Here is a 21423-nt window from a genome sequence, read left to right as displayed (position 1 = left end):
GTCTACTGTAGGTAGCGTTTATTTGAACACAATCACGAGCTTCTGCTTATTTCCCATTACAATGTTGCCTCGATGTCTGTTGGCATAACAAGATAATAACCTTGGATAATTACCCCTTTTACGCGGGACTTTGAATTTCTGGTCTTTACAGCTAGACGCATGCGCATTGGGAGGCATACTGGTCAGTCTCCGAAGCAGCTGTTTTAGGGTTTGAAATTCCAACATGGCAGTGGCTGTGGTCAGTGTTGCCTGCGCTAACTTGGAATGGTTTTAAATCCCACGCAGCCTCGCTTAACCCACCGCACAGGCATTCATCAGCAAGCTCTACCGTGGATCGATGTTGCTCTAACCCCAGAGGTCGACCTGTCGCACATACAGGTAAGCCTTTCCAGAACTGGATTCGAGATGTCCGCAATTAAAGTAGCCGTTATTAGGCGAGTCTTGCGTTAGCAGGGAACCCAAGCGCTTTATCCGTAAAGACACCACCACCCTCCGAGACGCAATGAATCATACGGGATTTAAGCAGGCACTGTTAAAAACAATTTGTATTGCTTTTGCAATGCATTTATCAACGAGTTTGTTCGTTTTAGGATCGTAAAGTAGCGCATTTGCGTTTTGGATTAGTGTCACTTAAAACCGCATGGGTATGTTGTGTTCTTATGTAGGCTATCCAATTGCTATTGCTCGGTTCGAATGACAGTGCTTGTGTGTGGGGGGTGCTGGGCCGATATTTGAATTGTTTCAAAGTAGACAACTTTTATCCATGCATACGGTGATTACAACAAGTATCCCTATGCATCATATCAGTCGCATCAGCGGATGCAATGTCACAGTCCTTGTGACACGCCATCTATTGTTAAAGCACGAGAGTAGCCTATGCTAGAGCTTGTGTATTTGTATTAGGCGAGAGCGATATCACCACAGGTAACTTTCTCGATAACATAATAACAGCAATCAAATGCGCAAATGATCTGGTGTGAACCAAGTGGCTGCACCATCATCATATGATTTGCTCCCGCCTCTACAGCGCTATCCAACTGCGTTTTGCTGCCAGGGTCCACTTTCCTTGTAATAGTATGCGTGTAGGTTAGATGAGTATTTAGTAGCCCTGACTAGAACGACTCACGTTAAACTGAAATGTGAGAGTGGAGAGTAGTGCTTCTTATGTAAAACAACCTTTGGAATTCCTCCTCGTCCAAATTCCAATTCCAATGCTCTCTCCTCTTCTTCCCCGTTATTCGCAGCGAGAAATGATCAGTAGCAGCAGCGTCTATGGTAGGTTATTTTTTTCCAATCTTTCATTTGATTAACTGTTGTTATTTTTAAAATTGTGTTCGTTTTGACCGTGCTCGTTTCCAAGCATGCGTTTTGTGTCAGTTTCTTTAAAATAATGACAGATGAGATATGTTGCACGCGTGCACATTGTTTTGTGAGAGTTTAGCAATGAAGGCCTGCATGTTGATTTTTCCATGCTATCATCCTCAGGCTTGTGTCCAAATTAAAACAATAAAATACAAGTATCACACTCTATCTAGGTCGAATTGTTGCCACTCTCGGGAAAACAAATGATTACTATAGTATACATAATGGAATATTCCTCGCATCAGATGGTCGCTGTGAATGCAAACGGACCCTTGGCGTTTGCCTGTGCCGGCTTTGAATGCACATCATTATGATGCGGATATGTTTTCGGAAATTGCTGCACCCAGAACCCCTTTCAAGCGCAGAGCTTGGGCAATAGTAGGCTAACAGGAATGTCTCCCAGGTCCACTTGTTATGTAGGCTATATTCAGAATATATTAGTCTGCTTAAATTATGACTAATATACCGGTAAACGTGTAATACTAATCTTCAAACGTTGTTATTACGGATATACTACTAGATTATTATCCTATTATTAGAAGAATAGACTGCAAGTTTACCTTTTGTTAGTCTCAGGTGTGGCAAACAAACTGTAATGTAATCCAAATATATCAAATCATTGATCAGTAATTTGTTTTAATATAATGTTTATCTTATACCACAAGCCTACCCTACAAATAAGAATTATAGATAGTAATTGATTATTAACCTCATCAGAAATGGCAAACAGTAGTAATTAAGCAGCTATTAATAGCACATTAAGAGGCCATCTTTGTCACCATTAGGCCTTTATCAACACGGAACACTGAAATATATAGCCTAGTTAGGCTATTAGACACATATTTAAAATTGATAAAATAATATTGAGATATTTTGCATCAAAACCAAAATATCCTGAATGAGCATGACAATAATTCGACTTCATCCTGAATATATGAACATAGAAGATTTAGGCCTATCCCATTTCTGGACTGGCTTTGTGACATTGATCCGTGTGCATCGTACAAACTGTTATGTGAGGTGTGCATTTCAAAAGGGACATGAATGAACTTTAAAGTGAGTCACAAAAAAATAATGTTTTTTGTTTAGGTAATGTAGTATAACATTCATCGCAAGGTAGGCCAGATAGAATGTTATGCATCAACTCTCATTTGTATTTCCCTGTATGTTCAAGTTAAGATACCTAGAAATAACAAATAGGACTTAGCCTACTGTCTTCAACGTCAACATGTTGTTCATTTGTCATGTTCATTTGCCACTATGTTTTCACTTGTTGTTTTATACGTAGTATAGAGATGAATGTTAATATTAGCCTCTCTCTCTCTCTCTCTCTCTCTCTCTCTCTGTCTCTCTCTGTCTCTCTCTGTCTCTCTCTGTCTCTCTCTGTCTCTCTCTGTCTCTCTCTCTCTGTCTCTCTCTCTGTCTCTCTCTGTCTCTCTCTCTCTGTTTCTCTCTGTCTCTCTCTCTCTGTCTCTCTCTCTCTGTCTCTCTCTGTTTCTCTCTGTCTCTCTCTGTCTCTCTCTCTCTCTCTCTCTCTCTCTCTCTCTCTCTCTCTCTCTCTCTCTCGCTCTCTCTTAGAAACGCATCACAGTTCGGGGTGTAGTTAGTCACATATGTTGGTTGACTATCCTTTTCCACCCCCTTACTTTACTAATTAATTCATTTCATGTAAATCCACTGTATATTTGCTGAATGATAGAATAGATTTGTTTTCATTAGATTAGCCCACATAATGCAACTTGTTATAGTGTAGGCTAATACAACCAAGAACTTCTCTGGAATAAAGATGAAGACTGTTTCAGATCAAGATATTCCGCTGCATTGTAAAAATGTCCCTTGCTGTAATGCAGTTGCTTGATTCGTTCTCAAATGTATTTTGCTCGATATATGCAGCACATCTGTATTCTGTTTTCGATTCTATTACGCACATCATGGAGCCTGTTGGCAAATCCAAATATCTCAGTGTGGGCCCCTACAGAGGGGTGGTCTCTTGTCGCATAAGTCAAGGCAAAAGCCTGTGTGAACATTAAACACTATTTGTTCCTTTTTAAAAAAATCAGCCCAACTATCTGTACTGATATTTAGTGGATTTCATTTGGTTATTTCCTAAATAAGGAAGTTGACATTCTACGCTGTTTAGTGTAGTGATGGATAGTTGGTATGCAGTGAGCAGTCCTCTAACGGTGTGTTTCTACCCGGTGGTTCTCCTGATAAATTGATAGAGTGAGGGAAGTTGTGGAGGCTACAGGCACAGAGAGTGACTTATACCCTGTGTCATTTATACTGGCTGTTGCTGATGTAATGAGAGTTGTGTCTGTGTGTGTGTGTGTGTGTGTGTGTGTGTGTGTGTGTGTGTGTGTGTGTGTGTGTGGGACGGGGGGTGGAGTGTGTGTGTGTGTGTGTGTGTGTGTTTGTGTGTGCATTCACTCTCACATAGTATTATAATGTTGTACTAAAGATCTAAACACGAAAGTTCACTTATCCACTACACATCCCTACTACATTAGAAACTGAACTGACAGCACAAATGATTCCCCTCATTGTGTACGTATTTTATGTCTCATTTTATGTCTTTGTCAGAAGCGTCGTAATAGTTGCTCAAAGAGATAATGAAGGGGATAGTAGAGATATTAGAGAGGGTTAAAGAAAACGGTCTTTGCAAACAGAGACACTAATATACAACAGTCTCCTCGCGATTACTTTGTTTATCTAGCTAGTGATTTTCCCTCTGACTCAGAGTGAATACAGAGAGTGGTTTGGCGTTAAGGCTAGCTGGACTATTCCCTGTGGGACTAAAGACAGGAATTAGCCTGACAGTTTCAAAACGTCTGTAATGTTTACCATTAAAGAAGCCCCCTCTCTTCCAAAATGACTCCCTTGCATATACTGAACCCTGGGGAATTACTGCTGTGGAAGATGTATGTAGATGGATTCCTTGTAATGTTAAAGAAAGAGACACTTGTCAGACGCTCTCTCTCTCGCAAATATCAGTGGACTTCTCTCGTCTGCCGCTCCTAACAAAGGCCGGCTTCAAATGAGATCTAGGCAGGGTTGTCATCTTTTAGCAAATATGTTAAGTGTTGTCTTTTGTGCTCTCCCCGTCTCAGTGAGCGAGGAATGACCCCAAGGGAGCCTGGCTCATGCAAATCCCTCTCTGAGTCTCTATATCTCTCTCTCTCTCTCTGTCCCCAAAAACTAGTCCCTGGACTTGTGGCAGCTGGCTATGTTGTCTTTGTGCGTGTCTCTCTGTGTGTGCTGACAACCCTCTCAGTGATCTAAGTTAGAGAGGCACACAGCGCTGGAAACGGGAGGCAGCTGTCTGTTGCTACACTGTCTGTGAGACGAAGGAGCGTTCGTTCTGCTGCTGCAAAGATGAACGGCCGCCAATCCGTAAATCCTTGACATCCAGCCTGTCCCTCCTCGCTCTCCTCCTCCTCCTCCACCCCCTCCTCCTCTTCCTCCTCCTTCATTTCTTTTGGATCAGTCTGTCAGCTCTGGCTGTCTGTTTAGATGTTTTTGTGTGTTTGGTGTTCCTCTGACTGACAGTGTATGGGCAAAGGCATTCTTTTGGAAAGTATGATAGTCCCAGAGACAAACGCCTAAATCCTTCCTCTAGCCATTTGAACAGTGATCTGTTTGTTCTTTCCCTCCCTCAGACTGTCATCATGCTGTTATCATTCTGAGTGCTGACAGCCCTGTGTCTTGTGGGGGTTTTAGGAGAGAAAGAGGTCTCCTGATGTACAGTATCTGGTTTAGCACAGTAAAACTTTTACTGTATCTGGGCTAAGAGCAGATATGCATTGCCTTCAGAAAGAATTCATACCCCTTTACTTTTTCTCCCCATAATGTCAAAGGGGAATGATGTTTTCTGACATTTTCACAAATGAGTACAAAATGAAAAGCTGAAATGCCTTGAGTCAATAAGTATTCAACCCCTTTGCTGTGGCAAGCCTAAATAAGTCCAGGGGTAAACATGTGCTTAAGAAGTCACATAATAAAACAAGCAGACATTTGATACACACTTTGGATGGTGTGTCAATATTAGAGGTTGACTGATTATGCTTTTTCAACACCGATACCGGTTATTGGAGGACCAAAATATATATATTTGTAATAATGACAATTACAACAATACTGAATGAACAATGAACACTTTTATTTTTTAACTTAATATAATACATAAATAAAATCAATTTAGTCTCAAATAAATAACAAAACATGTTACATTTGGTTTAAATAATGCAAAAACACAGTGTTGGAGAAGAAAGTAAAAGTGCAATATGTGCCTTGTAAAAAAGCTAACGTTTAAGTTCCTTGCTCAGAACATGAGAACATATGAAAGCTGGTGGTTCCTTTTAACATGAGTCTCCAATATTCCCTGTTTTAGGTTGTAGTTATTGTAGGAATTATAGGACTAATTCTCTCTATACAATTTGTATTTCATAGACCTTTGACTATTGGATGTTCTAATAGGCACTATAGTATTGCCAGCCTAATCTCGGGAGCTGATAGGCTTGAAGTCATAAACAGCGCTGTGCTTCAAGCATTGCGAAAAGCTGCTGGCAACTGAGGAAAGTGTGGTTTGAATGAATGCTTACGAGCCTACTGCTGCCTACCACCGCTCAGTCAGACTGCTCTATCAAATATCAAATCATGGATTTAATTATAATATAACAAACACAGAAATCCGATCCTTAGGTCATTAATATGGTCAAGTCCGGAAACTATCATTTAAAAAACAAAACGTTTATCTTTTCAGTGAAATACAAAACCGTTCCGTATTTTATCGAATGGGTGGCAACTCTAAGTCTAAATATTGCTGTTACATTGCACAACCTTAAATTTTATGTCATAATTATGTAAAATCCTGGCTAATGAATTGTGGTCTTTGTTAGGAAGAAATGGTCTTCACACAGTTTGCAACGAGCCAGGCGACCCAAACTGCTGCATATACCCTGACTCTGCTTACACTGAGCGCAAGAGAAGTGACACAATTTCAGGCACCGCATTGATTATATGCTACGCAGGACAAGCTAGTTAAACTAGTAATATCATCAACCATGTGTAGTTAACTAGGGATTATGTTAAGATTGATTGTTTTTATAAAATAACTTTAATGCTAGCTAGCAACTTACCATGGCTCCTTGCTGCCTGCACTCGTGTAACAGGTGGTCAGCCTGCCAGGTGGTCAGCCTCTCCTCGTGGATTGCAATATAATCGGCCATAATCGTCATCCAAAAATGCTGATTACTGATTGTTATGAAAACCTGAAATCGGCCCTAATTAATCGGCCATTCCGATTAATCGGTTGACCTCTTATCAATATACCCACTCACTACAAAGATACAGCTGTCCTTCCAAACTCAGTTGCCGGAGAGGAAGGAAACTGCTCAGGAATTTTACCATGAGGCCAATGGTGATTTTAAAGTAGATACATAGTTGAATGACTGTTGTAGGAGAATAAAGGATGGATCAACAACATTGTATTTACTCAACAACCTAATTGACAGAGTGAAAAGAAGGAAGCATGTGCAAAATAAAAATATTCCAAAACATGCATCCTGTTTGCAATAAGGCTCTAAAGTAATGCTGCAAAAAATGTGGCAAAGCAATTCATTTATATATATTAATACAACACATTACTGAGTACACTCTCCATATTTTCAAGCATAGTGGTGGCTGCATCATGTTACGCGTATGCTTGTAATCGTTAAGGACTGGGGAGTTTTTCAGGATAAAAAAATAAATGGAATGGAACTAAGCACAGGCAAAATCCTATAGGAAAACGTGGTTCAGTCTGGTTTCCACCAGCCATTGAGAGATGAATTCACCTTTCAGAAGGACAACAACCTTAAACTTAAGGCCAAATCTACACTGGAGTTGCTTACCAAGACAACAGTGGATATTCTTGAGTGCCCAAGTTAGAGTTCTGGCTTAAATCTACTTGACAATCAATAGCGAGACCTAAAAATGGTTGGCTAGCAATGACCAATAACCAATTTGACAGAGCTTGAATAATTTTGAAAAGAATAATGGGCAAATGCTGCACAATCCAGGTGTGCAAAGCTCTTAGACGTACACTATAAAGATTCACAACTGTAATCTTTGCAGGTGCTTCTACAAAGTATTGACTCAGGGGTGTGAATACTTACGTAAATCAGATTTCTTTTATTTAATTTTCAATACATTTGCAAAAAATGTCTAAAACATGTTTTCACTTTGTCATTATGGGGTATTGTGTATAAATGAAAAGAAATACATGTAATACATTTTGAATTCAGGCTGTTACACAACGGAATGTGGAATAAGTCAAGAGGTGTGAATACTTTCTGAAAGGACAGTATTTTAGGTATCACCATATACCCAGTAATAAGGGGAGGGATGTCTTTTTTGTATGTGTGGATGTTTTCATTATGGTGACGATAGCCAGCACTTTGTATTGATTTAGTATTTTGAGTATGCTATTTTGAGTGCGCCCCATTATTGTCAAATCTATTATATATATATTTTTTAACATAAAATACATTCAACATGTTCGCAGAGTGATGGATCCATTACAAGTGGGTTTCAGGGAGGTTTTTTTCTGACGTTGTAATTGGTGCAGAAAGACAAGTGTGAGAGCTCAGGTGTGTGTTGAGATTTGTGGTCGTAAATTAGTAGACAAGTAAAGGAATCGGTGTGTGGCCTAGAAGGGGAAGCAGTGTCAGACAACAGTCCACTAGTGACCATCTACCGTTTAAAACACTTTTACCCATCATGCAACTATACTCATCTGGGAACACCGAGGCAGACAGCACACATCTCGGGAACATCGCACTGTTTCTTCATCCAGAGTTCAGCTAAATTCACCTCGTTGTGAATACAGGAATTAAAATAATATCTTCCCTGTGCTTGGCAAGTGCTCAAAGTGTTTGAAGTTCACCTGTTTTTTGATGTCATGCACCATTTTCATAGGTTTAATCAAATCGAAGCTATGGATATTTTTCTCCTCTCTTTTTTTCACTGCCCATTTGGAATTTGAATCAGTCATTTCTCACCCCGCGTGGCTTCTCTCCTGCTCAATCTCTCCATACTACCCATGGCTAAGATTCTCTCTTAGATATTAACACATTCTACCGAGATGATGGGAAAAGTTAAATATGCTAAAGACCTATTAAAGCTAACGTCCCGCGACCGGATATTCGGCTTCGTTAGATCCACAATAGACCACGGCTTATCCTGTACATTGTATTTTCAAATGAGACCTTCTGCAATTCTAATTAAGTTATTGATATGGACATCTGAGTTAAACGGTGCATTGATATGCGAAGCGGCCTCGCGTTCATTTGCCTGATGAGGGAACCAGTTATTAAACGATGACTGCTTTTTTCAGGGCTGCTGGGGGGAGAGAAAAAGACAGCGGCAGAGAGAGAGAGAGAGAGGGAATTGAGTCATCTCTCATCTCTCTTCTGCCTGTGATGTGATCTTATGTCTTACTCTGTGTGTCTCGGCTGGTGTACAGCTTGATTAGGCAGACGATCATTGGAGAATCTCGCAATCTCTCTCTCTCTCTCTCTCTTGTCAGCCACGGTCAAGTAAGTCCCTGTCTGGCATTTTCATTCACCCAGCCCCTCTCTCCGCAGAGCTGTGTATGTGTGTATGTGTGTGTGTGTGTGCGTGTCTGACAGCTTGGCAGGTTGCCAGGGGGTGGCACAAAGGACCTTGAGTGGCTGGGTTGGGTGTGTTGTGTGTGTGCGGCACGGCCAGCACGGCAGCCTGTGGCCTGTCTCCGGGAGGGAAGGGTGAGAATCAGACAGCGAGGACGGAGGAGAAAAGTGTTTTGTAAAGTGCCGCGTCCAGCAGAAGCGTGTGCATAATCAGGTTGATCTCCGGGGACCTGTGGAGAAGGGCGTGTGTCTGTGTGTGGCAATGCGTATGAAAGCATGCTTGTATCTTTGTGGGTGTGCGTGCCTATTTGTGTGTTAGAGTCTCTTATCAGCTTTTGTGTGTTTTGTGTCGGGTGCAGGGTTTGGCTGCATGGATGGCTAATGTTTGGCTAATGTAGGATGGTACTGTATGCGCTGGGTAATGAGATGCAGCTCCGAGCTCCTCAACCTGGTTTCATACATTATCCATATAGGCAAATACACGTGTGGTATTGACTTTTCAGTGGGTGTGCATTAGTCGTTGGAGTAGTTTTGCGTCAAAGAGGCAGAATCTTTTTTTAAGACAACCGATTCAATTGCTTCCATTATTTTAAAAAGGTTTTGTTTGACATGTAGGAAATATGTCCTCTTATACTTTTAACTCACCACTCGCTTGTTTTAGTCTTATTAGATGGAAAACATGCATTAAATCAGTGTGTGTTCTTCTTGTATGTGTTTCTGTTCTTAGAGTGTGTATGGCAAAAGAACCTCATCACATTTAGACAGAGTGTTGAATTGAGAGACTTGGCCAACTTCCACCCTCCACCCGGTCCACACATTCATCCTGTTCTCCACACTCCTCCGGGCCAATGAGAACCCTTGGGGGTCTCAATGACATGATTACTAATGTGTGCTTTGGGAAAAAGACTGCCGTTGTGTCCTGCAAAGCTCATAAACCACTGTATGATTTGTCCATTGTTGTCAAATCACTTTGCTTTCGCCAAGAACTAGGCATTTCACTGAGGGCTTAATGCTTTTGAAACCATCAGCGACGTATTCGAGTTCCTCTTTTGTTACTTTGGCCGGGAAACTGCCAAGAGCGCCGCGATGAATATTGTTGTCAGGAAAGAAAAGGGGGGGGGGGGGGGGGGGGGTTTGCCAGAAGAGTCCATTGAGCAGACTGAATGGACCATTCATATTTAAGAAGAATTACCCAGACGCCATATTGTTGGCGCAACAAGGCTAAACGCTCTCCAACAAGGGCGACATTGTGGGTATTTTGGCGAGTTGTGAAAGTGTAAAAGGCATGGGTCCTTAAAAAAAGTTTTAAAAAGAACTGCGGTGGGCCGTATGAACGGAATAAAATCATTTTTGCAATATTATGAAAAAGGAGTGTGAGTATTTTTAAAGTGGTAGTAGATAGGACTGGTAATTGGCAGGGACCTCACGGTACAATATTATCACCATACTTAGGTGTCGATACAATATGTATTGCGATTGGAAGATGGAAAGAAGATGGAAATCAAGCTATATTGGAAAAAATGTAGTTTTAGTTAAGGTACAGCCAACTAGCGTAAAAATAATATTGTAATATTGTCAAAACGATACGACACGAAATATCGTCAAAAATAATATACCGATATCTACAGTAACTATCGATTTTTTCCCCCCCATCACTAACTGGTAACTGTAGATTTATCTTAGGGTCAAACATATTTGTCATTTTAGAGATGGCTACAGATGATCATTTTATGGTTTAAGTAAGTAAGCAAAGGTTCACTTACTGTTTGCTGCTTCAAAATGGGTTTTACTGAAGCTAGTGATACAGCAACATTTCAACTGACCCATATTTGTCCTGTGCCAATGTCAGTTATCCCTCTCTTTCCATGAATTTTACAATGTAACCCAGTTATTTGCTACAGAACACTTTCCCCAGCATTCTCCACTAATAATCCTAATAGCAGAACATTCTTAACAACCTTTAGAAGGTACTACCCAGCTAACACATTTTGGTTCCAAGAACGTTGTAGGAAAACCAAAGGAGAACCATTAGGGAATGTTACGGGAATGTTCTGTGCTAGCTGGGTACAGTACCGCACCTTTGAATTTGTTCTGTAAGCACTAGAATCCCTGCTCCCTTGGAAGGCAGTCCAGTCCTGTTTACAGTACGGTATTAGCTCGCTAGGCTATAGGCCTTAGCATAATGTCATCTAGTCTAGGGCCTTTATGTCACCCTGGCCATGCATTCACCCGGGTATTAATCACCACTGTGGATCTGCGTCTTAGAGGATTATCAAATTTATTGTTTGGCTGCCCGGGACTGTAATGGGTGTTTAATTACTCAATAAAAGCGCTTTTATGGATTCCAGTCCTCCCGTGTATCGAGCAAATGTTATTGATCTGGCTCTCCGCTGCAACATGATCGCCTGTGAAGGAGAATTAGAGATGCCCGCCTGCCTGCCAATGGTCCTGCTCGTTCATTAGTAGCACATTACATGCCGAGTTGGTTCAGACATAAGTTTGGTAAGATCAGGGTCTAGGCAAGACAAACAGTTAGCTTCTGTACCTTAAACGTGTAGATTTCCTGATATTTACACATTTACAATAAGGTCGTCTGATTTCAATAGAATCATGAATATGGTTATGTGGTGTTCTGTCAGCACAATCAAGACTCTCCGATGACTTGCTATAGTCTAGCTGAGATATAGAGTTCAACTCTGAGACGTCTACCTGCTAAACGGCTTGTTTCTGTCATCTGTATGCCCATTGTGGTCTCCCCAGGCACAACGCTCACAACGCCGTATTTCTCCCAGCCCTCCCCCGAACGATTACAGGGGTGTGAAATCATCCTAACACGAGGGAAAATGTACGTGTATTAGATTATAGTAGTTGAGTGCTATCTTTAAGTAGGTGTTCCATTGTGTGCGCGTGCATGCGCACACGCGTGAAATGACAGTACCCAATATCTGTTTTGCGACCTCTTGATTTTTAGGCCACACCTGAATAACTCGATAAAGACTACATCTAATGCTTAATTCTGTAATTTGGGGTTCACTGGTGAAATCATTGGAGAGTAAGCTTATAGGTCACCTAAGGCAAATCAATCTTAGTCTCTCTCATATCTTCAAGCGTTTCAAATGAATGTTTCCCCACTTAACAGTGAGACAGAGGAGTCAGTGTGGAGATGTTAGTGAAAAAAAGAGAGGACTGCGTAGTGTGGGGGAGACAGACCTCGACAGACCATAATAGCAGCATTGTCCAATATGGACTACAGTGCCTTCGTAGATAAAGTGATTTTCATGGCGATTCACTTGAACACAGACATGAGTGAAATGTGCTCGGACTGTGGATAATAGGAAATTATTCTCACCTCTCGCAACTCTAGTTGAAGTTCTGTGTACTGTGCTGCTGGTCAGGCATCTTTTGCGGTTGTATTTAATAGATATTAGATTTAGAGCTTAGTGTCTGTGTGCGGCCACATCAGTCATCAACCACACTCCATCACTTGTAAATAACCTGAGATGATCATTACTTCAGTCCTGGGGTCGTTGTTTTCCACCATTTTCACATTGAGGAACACAACATATCTTTCAGACTGTCAAATATCCCTAGCTTCCATTAAATATCATATAGATTGCTATATGGTGAGCAGTCAAATCATTATTTTGATTAAAAGAAAAATGAGGCTCATTTGACGTTGAATGGGTTATCTACATACTTGTGTGCACTTGCATTTGTCTATGTCTGATTAATGTACACGAGCAATCTGTAAACATAAAGGTATGCATATTCACTCCCCTTTTACCCTCATGTACCCCCCCCCCAGTACCATCTCTGTGGTCAGAGTGAGTGTTGGAGAAGACTATTCATTTCGTGCTGAACCAGTGAACTCAGTAATCTGAATGTGCAAGAGGGACAGGCCCATTGGTTTACAAATCAATTGTCTGCATGTCCATGCCATTAGGTCGACATGTTACGGACGCAGTAAGAAGTGGTCGTAGAGGCAGGCTGTGGTTTGTTCCCCTGCTCCCCTGGACCTAGTCCAGCTACTAGACTCGCTTATCTCTTTTTCCATTCATTCTCTCTGTCTTTTCTTCACTCCACCACTGTTTGGCTATTCTCAGTGGATGAGTGCTTCAGGGGATATTGCTTACTGGAAAGTGTTTGTGTGTGTGTGTGTGTGTGTGTGTGTGTGTGTGTGTGTGTGTGTGTGTGTGTGTGTGTGTGTGTGTGTGTGTGTGTGTGTGTGTGTGTGTGTGTGTGTGTGTGTGTGTGTGTGTGTGTGTGTGTGTGTGTGTGTGTGGAGAGAGAGGAGATATTTTGGCCAATGAACCCTTGTTTAGCTCCATCCTCCAGCTCTGCTTTCTTGGAGTGAGTAAGTGCTCCCCAGGGAGAGAGGGCCGTAGTTTACCCAGGCTTAATGCACACGCACACACACACACACACACACACACACACACACACACACATACACACACTGGCTCAGTGATGTGTGTTGCTGTGGGATAGAAAACAAAAACAAAAGTAATCTTAACAGATTCCCATTTGGACACGGCCTCATAGCCTCATTTTACTTGGCTGAAGTCAATTTAGGACTATGTTTGGATAGCTAACTTAATACACAGTTCAAAATTGCCCCCGCCCCTATAATAAGGCCCATAGCAAAATGTTAAATGTAATTCCCTACAGGTACCTGTCTGAGCTAGTCTAGCTGGGCTAGGATGTTGTAATTCACTACAGGTTGTCATGTACAAATCTTCCCAGCGTGAAATAGTTCCCAATCGTTCTGATTGTGAAGTCATGATGTAAACATTTTCACAGCGTGGAAATGTTCCCAGTCAATAATTGCACGCGCATCTGTGTGGGTGGCTGAGCTCGTGCATATGTTTCTCTTACACCTCCTCGCCCTTGATTAGCTGTAAACTGGTCAAAATGACTTGTTCTCAGAGATGTGCAGTTTTAATTTGTTTGTATAGCTAACTAACTAACTAACTAACAAATATATGCACTGTCAATCGAAAACGTAGCGCCCAAGTCTTTGCAATCGTAAAAAATCTCTCCTTTCATCAACCCTCAGCACTTTGACATGTGAGTCCTATGCCCTATGCACATGGTCATTGAACACTGGTCACTTGAATAATGTTTACGTAATGTTTTACCCACTTCATATCTATATACTGTATTCTAGTCAAGGCTCATCCTATATAACTACTGCCGTACACACCTTTGCTATTCATATACTGTCCATACTGTCTATACACAACATTATATACATATACACTGTATATATTCATACTCCCGACTCTGACATTGCTCTTTCTTTTTCTTAATTTCTTTCTTTTTATTTGGGGGATTTTTGTGTATTGTTTCGTATTGTTACGTATATTGCACTGTCGGAGCATGAACATTTTGCTGCACCTGCGATACCATCTGCAAAATATGTCTAGCAACCAATAACATTTGATTTGATTTGTAATTGGGTGTGAGCTAGGCTAGCATGGCTATCATGTTGCAATTGGGCCTAATGTGTAGAGCTAGGCTAGCATGTTTTAATTGGGCTAATGTGTAGAGCTAGGCTAGCTGGGCTATCATGTTGTAATTGGGTTAATGTGTAGAGCTAGGCTAGCATGTTTTAATTGGGCTAATGTGTAGAGCTAGGCTAGCTGGGCTAACCTGTTGTAATTGGTCTAATGATTAGAGCTAGGCTAGCTGGGCTAGCATGTTGTAATTGGGTTAATGTGTACCTCGTCTTCGAGGGTCAGTCAAGTGAGCGTGTCAGTGTGGTGTGTCGCATTTCCTTTCCTTTATTTTCCTTTCCTCTCTCATGCTCTCTCTTTCTGTTATCCTCCCCCTCTCCCTCTCTCTCACTGATTGTCTGAAAGTGTGATCACAGTAAGGTAGAAGAAGACTGACTTATTGCAGTACTGTGTTGTCCAGAGGAAGGGGGTAGACGTTGCCCATAGCAACTGATTTTGGGTCAGTTATTTTCACCAAAGCTAATGATGTCATCTCCTCAGCACCGTTAAGGTTCATTACACTCTTTCACTTTGACCCTTGCAAAGCCATTTCAGACGTTCTCATTCAAATCAATGTCCTTGTTTTTTGAAGTGAGATACTGGTCAACTGTTTGATGGTGCTCACAAGAAAAGTGTGTTTCTAATATCTGCTTTATACTGGTTTATCTGTAGTACAGCTTAGACCACTCTAACATCTATTGGGTACATTAACAGTGAATGTGATTAAAGCCAGAGATCGATAGAGACTGACACACTGCTGGTGGGTGTCACCAGAGGTGTGTGTGTGTTTATGTGTGCTCGTGCGTGTGCGTGTGTGTGTGTGTGTGTGTGTATTTGTGTGTGTGTATTTGTGTGTGTGTGTGTGTGTGTGTGTGTGTGTGTGTGTGTGTGTGTGTGTGTGTGTGTATGTGTGTGTGTGTGTGTGTGTATGTCACAGTGCACCCAACCCCAGTAATGGGAGAGCAGACGCTGCCTGTTAACAGGCCTACAGCTGCTGTCAGGCACTCTCTCTAACTCTGTTAGGGCCCTTATTGATTGCTCATTATTACTGTTCCCTGAAAGATGAGCTTCCCTTATGATTACATTAAATCTGCTCTCTCTTATTCCTCTGAGACACCGTCTGGCTTATTGCTACCCCCCATCACGTTCCAACCTCCTAGATGCCATATTAAGGAGGAGGTAGGCATTTTGTAATCGCCGCGGTTTTGACTGTTTAGTTCGATGCTTCCAAATACCAGTCTGGAAATTGTTTGAGGAATTGACTAGCCTGGTCTCTCTGTGAAATGGAAATAAGCGATGATTGATATATGATTTTTGTCAATTGTAATTATACTTTTTCCAAACTTACAATAATGATTTTTTTTATTTCCTTCCAACTCATTTGATGTCATTAGTCAGTGTTCAACAAAAGGGAAAATAGAGGATAGGAGATTAAATAATGACTAATGACACATTGACACTAAGAAAATAGTTTTAAAATGAAGCAAGTATCTGTGTCTTTCTTCTTTCTGTGGTGTGATATCACGAGTGAGTTGTCTGAAATATGGATCCGTCAGTCACGGGCTGGTTCTTTTAAAGTTTGGACTTTTCCAAATCTACCCCTCAGTCTCAGAGCTGCATCAGAAGCCATCTTATCACTCAGTCCCAATGAATTATTCAAAGGAATCGACTGCGTCAGTTCAGTCTCAGGACCTGTGATGATGTTACGCTGACTGCCTAGCTGGCTTGATATTCACTCAGATAACTGAAATGGATGTCCTCATAGAGTCAAACTAACAGCTCATTCCAACTTCCAAAGACACAAATGTCTCGGGAGTAAAGAGACTGAAATTTGTGTGCTGTAGTTTGGTTGGTGTTATTTATATTTTTGTGTGTGTGTGTGTGTGTGTGTGTGTGTGTGTGTGTGTGTGTGTGTGTGTGTGTGTGTGTGTGTGTGTGTGTGTGTGTGTGTGTGTTGCGGATCCTCAGCGGTAGACTGGGGAACGCTAGTGAGAATCTCTTGCCCCCCCGACACGTCTGGCTCAGTCTCAATGCCACAGATCGATGGCCATATTGATCCACTGTTTGAGTGTTTAGACAACCTGTGTGAATTCCACCAGAATGAAATCCACATTGAATTCAAAGTAGAGGTATTTTAGACTACAAAGGAGTCTGGAATTAACCAATGGCTTCGTCACATTTTACAAAATTGTAAAATATTATGAGCAATATTAAAGTAAACGCATTTTTCTTATTCAGTATAATTTCAGATGTGAATGAAAGAATTGCAAACGGTCAATAATATCCTTTTATTTGGTGTGTCTGTATCCCTTCATGTAGATTTTTGTTGGATGAAAAACCCGCCCGAGCTGGCAGTGCCTGATGTGAAGCGTGAATGACTTGACACCTTTGACGATCCCATGCATTTACAGTTCAGTGTGGATGTTGGGGTTATTTCAGAACGGTGCCGTTCAGTAGTAGAGACAAGCTGTGCTCTGCTGACAGCAGTTTTTAATCTGAGCTGAACTCCTGTTTGGAGCCTCTCTGACCCCCATCTCTGACCCCCATCTCACCAACACGCGGTCGCCCGGCTTTTCCTTTTTTGGAGGATTGTCAGGGTGGCTATCGTCAGATAATTAGCTAATTAGCTGCAGCAGAACTCTTAACTGGTGACTCCTGTCTGTGTTGGAGGGGTTTGCACTGTTGGCTATGGCAGTGGAGAATTTATTCTGACACAAACAACTATCAAGAAGGGCATGCATTTGATGCACGCACGCACACACACACACACACATTCATTCACAAGCAGTGTCACTTTGACAGCCATGCCTGGCTCGTCTGTCAAAAGCTTAACGCCACCGTGTCTGCCGCAGCACACACACACACAGACACACACACACACACACACACACACGCACACACACACACACACACACACACACACACACACACACACGCACACACACACACACACACAGACAGAAAGCCAGTGAGAACAGAGAAAGTGAAACATTGTTGGGAATCTGCTTGTGTTTTCTAACATTCAGGAGGATATCAGTGGCTGGTGTTAAATAACCATTCAAGAGGAAACTCTGGTTCCACTGTTGTCCGAAGGTTAAAAGTTACGTGACAAAACGTAACAAAGATAATAGTAATTGTAGAAATTTATTGTCCGTTAAATGTACCAAATTGGCTTTAATTGACATTTGATTTCGCCTAAAAATATTTTTCAATAGCTTTAGTGTTTGTGATGTTGATGGATTATCTAATGAGAGATCACTGCTGTTTGTATCATGGCTGTGCACCCCCAAGTTGACACCACACTGGCACTCAAGGAATTACACAGGAATATGAACAAATTGGAAATAGCAAACAAGCATATCTTGAGGCCACATTCGTTGTAGCCGGGGACTTTAACAAAATAAATTGAAGGAAAGTTTTCCCAAAATTCCACCAACACATCTCTTGCCAGGAAAAATAGGTTGGACTATTGTTATTCTCCATTCCGAGATGGATACAAAGCCCTCCTTTAACCCCCTTCGGAAAATCAGATCACACCTTTATCCTGCTCCTGCAAGTCTACAAGCAAAAATTAAAGCAGCCATGGAAAAAGCCATGGTAAGATTTGTTAAATGCTGGTCTGACCAATCAGAATTTATGCTACAAGACTGGGAAATGTTCTGGTTTGCCTCTGACAATAACATCAATAAGTATAAAGACTCAGTCACGGGGTTCATCAGGAAATGCATAGAGGATGTTATCCCATCAATGACTATTCACACATATCCAAAATAGAAGCTGTAGTTCAATAGCAACATCCGTGCAAAACTGAGAGCGTGGACCAACGCATTCAACTTGGATTTCTGGGAATATGGATGAATACACTAAGACCAGCTACGACCTCCAGAAATAAATCAAAAGACGAAAAAAGAGAGTACAGGGATTACATTTCGCCTGCTCTGACGCTAGATGCATGTGGCAAGGACTACAAACCATTACGGACTACAAGGGAATAACTAGCAGCACTGCGAACACAGATGCCTTTCTCCCAGACAATCTAAACAACTTCTACTGTATGCTCGTTTCGAGGCAATCAACACTGATACTTCTACAAGGCCCCCCGCTGCGGTAGAGGACTGAACGAACATCGAACATCCACTTTCAAGCATAACAACAATGATTTGTTCTCTGTGAATAAATGTATTTTTCTCCTCCTGATTTGCTTTGGGGTCTGTGTTGTTGATGAATAACATCAACAGCTAAAACCCTGTAGCACTCACTTCTGTCATCATGAAGTGCTTCAAGAGGCTGGTCAAGGACCATATCAGCTCCACCTTACCTGACACCCTGGACCCACTCAGATCCACAGAAGATGCAATCGCCAAAGTGCTACACACTACCCTGTCCCACCTGGACAAGAGGAACACCAATGTGAGAATGCTGTTCATTGACTACAGCTCAGCATTCAACACCATAGTCCCCTTCAAGCTTGACACTTAAGTTCAAGGCCCTGGCTATGAGGACCATCTGCAACTGGATCCTGGACTTCCTGACAGGCAGACCCCATGTGGTGACGGTAGGCAACAGCACCTCTACCATGCTGACCCTAAACACGGAGGCCCTCCCGGGTGCATCCTCAGCCCTCTCCTGTACTCCCTGTACACCCACAACTGCTTGACTACGCATGTCTCCAACACCATCATTAAGTTTGCCGACGACACGACGGTGGTGGACCTCATCGTCGAAGTGACAACCTACAGGGAGGAGGTTAGAGCCCTGGCACTGTGGTGACAGAGAAACAGCCTCTCCCTCAGCGTCAGCCAAACCAAGGAGCTGATCGTGGACTACAGGAAACAGGGGGAGGAGAACTCCCCTATTGTCATTGACAGGGCTGCAATGGAGAGGGTCAAAAGCTTCAAGTTCCTCAGAGAACCTGACATGGTCCAATTACACTACCACCATAGGCACCTGGAGAAATTTGGCATGGGCCCTCAGATCCTAATGAAGTTCTACAGCTGCACAATCCACACCCTGGTACGGCAACTGATTCGCCGAAAACCAGAAGGCCCTACAGAGGACCTACTACATCCCTGGGAGCGACCTTCCTGCCTTCCAGGACATCTACACCAGGCGGTGCCTGGCCCAAAAGATCATCAAGGACTCCAGTCACCCGAGCCAAAGACTTTTCACTCTGTTACCATCTGGCAAGCGGTATCGGAATATCGGTTCCTGAACCAACAGGCTCCAAGACAGCTTCTACCACCAGGCCATTAGACTGCTGAAAAACTCAGCTAGCTGTCTCCCTGGACAGACCTGCACCGGAGAGACTATATATGGAACATTGCACTGACTACCCACATATCCAAACATACACACAGAAGCACACACAGAAGCACGCACACATGCACACACGCACACACAGTCAACGCTGCTGTTCTATTAAATTCTATTGATCTCACTACCCACTTTATATTAGTAAATACAGTGTAAATCCATTCCATTATTCAACTAACTCTTCAATTACTTCTGCTATTTTGGACTCTTCTGATTGTCACTGGTTAATGTACTGCATTTTTATTATTGATCACTGGGTAATGTACTGCATTGTTATTATTGATCACTGGGTAATGTAATGCATTGTTATTATTGATCACTGGGTAATGTACTGCATTGTTATTATTGATCACTGGGTAATGTACTGCATTGTTATTATTGATCACTGGGTAATGTAATGCATTGTTATTATTGATCACTGGGTAATGTAATGCATTGTTATTATTGATCACTGGTTAATGTACTGCATTGTTATTATTGATCACTGGGTAATGTAATGCATTGTTATTATTGATCACTGGGTAATGTAATGCATTGTTATTATTGATCACTGGGTAATGTAATGCATTGTTATTATTGATCACTGGTTAATGTACTGCATTGTTATTATTGATCACTGGTTAATGTACTGCATTGTTATTATTGATCACTGGTTAATGTACTGCATTGTTATTATTGATCACTTATTAATGTACTGCATTGTTGTAACGGCGTTCTTCGTTTGTTGAAAGAGAGGACCGAAATGCAGCGTGGTGGTTACTCATGATCTTTAATGAAAGATATAGCGATACATGAAATAACTTATGAAATACAAATGCAAAACAACAAAACGGAACGTGAAACCTATTACAGCCTATCTGGTGAACACTACACAGAGACAGGAACAATCACCCACGAAATACACAGTGAAACCCCGGCTACCTAAATACAGTTCCCAATCAGAGACAACGCGAATCACCTGACTCTGATTGAGAACCGCCTCAGGCAGCCAAACCTATGCTACACCCCTAATCAGCCGCAATCCCAATTCCTATAAAACCCCAATACGAAACACAACACATAAACCCATGTCACACCCTGGCCTGACCAAATATATAACGAAAACACAAAACACTATGACCAAGGCGTGACAATTGTTATTATTGATCATTGGTTAATGTACTGCATTGTTATTATTGATCCTTGGTTAATGTACTGCATTGTTATTATTGATCACTGGTTAATGTACTGTATTGTTATTATTGATCCTTGGTTAATGTACTGCATTGTTATTATTGATCACTGGTTAATGTACTGTATTGTTATTATTGATCCTTGGTTAATGTACTGCATTGTTATTATTGATCACTGGTTAATGTACTGTATTGTTGAGGGAGCTAGGACATAAGCATTTCGCTGCACCTTTTATACCTGTTGTAAATTGCGTTTGGGACAAATACATTTGATTTGACTTGACCACGAGGTGTATGCATATGTTGATATTCTGTCTTATTTAGTACCTACGGGCCGTGAATCTGTGATTTCGTTGTGTTTGTACGCGTCGTCGTGTGGATTATTCTCTGACTACTACATTAGAATAATGAGCGGGGAAAGAGCCTTTCTCTTCC

The 21423-nt window shown here is 41.7% G+C and overlaps 1 protein-coding gene across 1 annotated transcript in view; it reads left to right on the top strand.

Annotated features, from left to right (window-relative positions):
- Positions 1 to 222: 222 nt before the first annotated feature.
- The window catches only part of LOC115129977 (fidgetin-like), a 33700-nt gene continuing 12499 nt past the window's right edge, over positions 223 to 21423 (top strand). Inside the window, exons 1-2 of the mRNA XM_029660767.2 lie at positions 223 to 378; positions 1245 to 1275. Coding sequence (XP_029516627.2) covers positions 265 to 378; positions 1245 to 1275 — 145 coding nt within the window. The 5' untranslated portion in view covers positions 223 to 264. The remainder of the gene's footprint in view (positions 379 to 1244; positions 1276 to 21423) is intronic.

The sequence above is a fragment of the Oncorhynchus nerka genome, linkage group LG5 (assembly GCF_034236695.1).
Source record: "Oncorhynchus nerka isolate Pitt River linkage group LG5, Oner_Uvic_2.0, whole genome shotgun sequence".
Taxonomy (NCBI): Eukaryota; Metazoa; Chordata; class Actinopteri; order Salmoniformes; family Salmonidae; genus Oncorhynchus; species Oncorhynchus nerka.
Note: the sequence above shows the minus strand (reverse complement) of the source record. Positions and strands in the feature narration are given on the sequence as shown.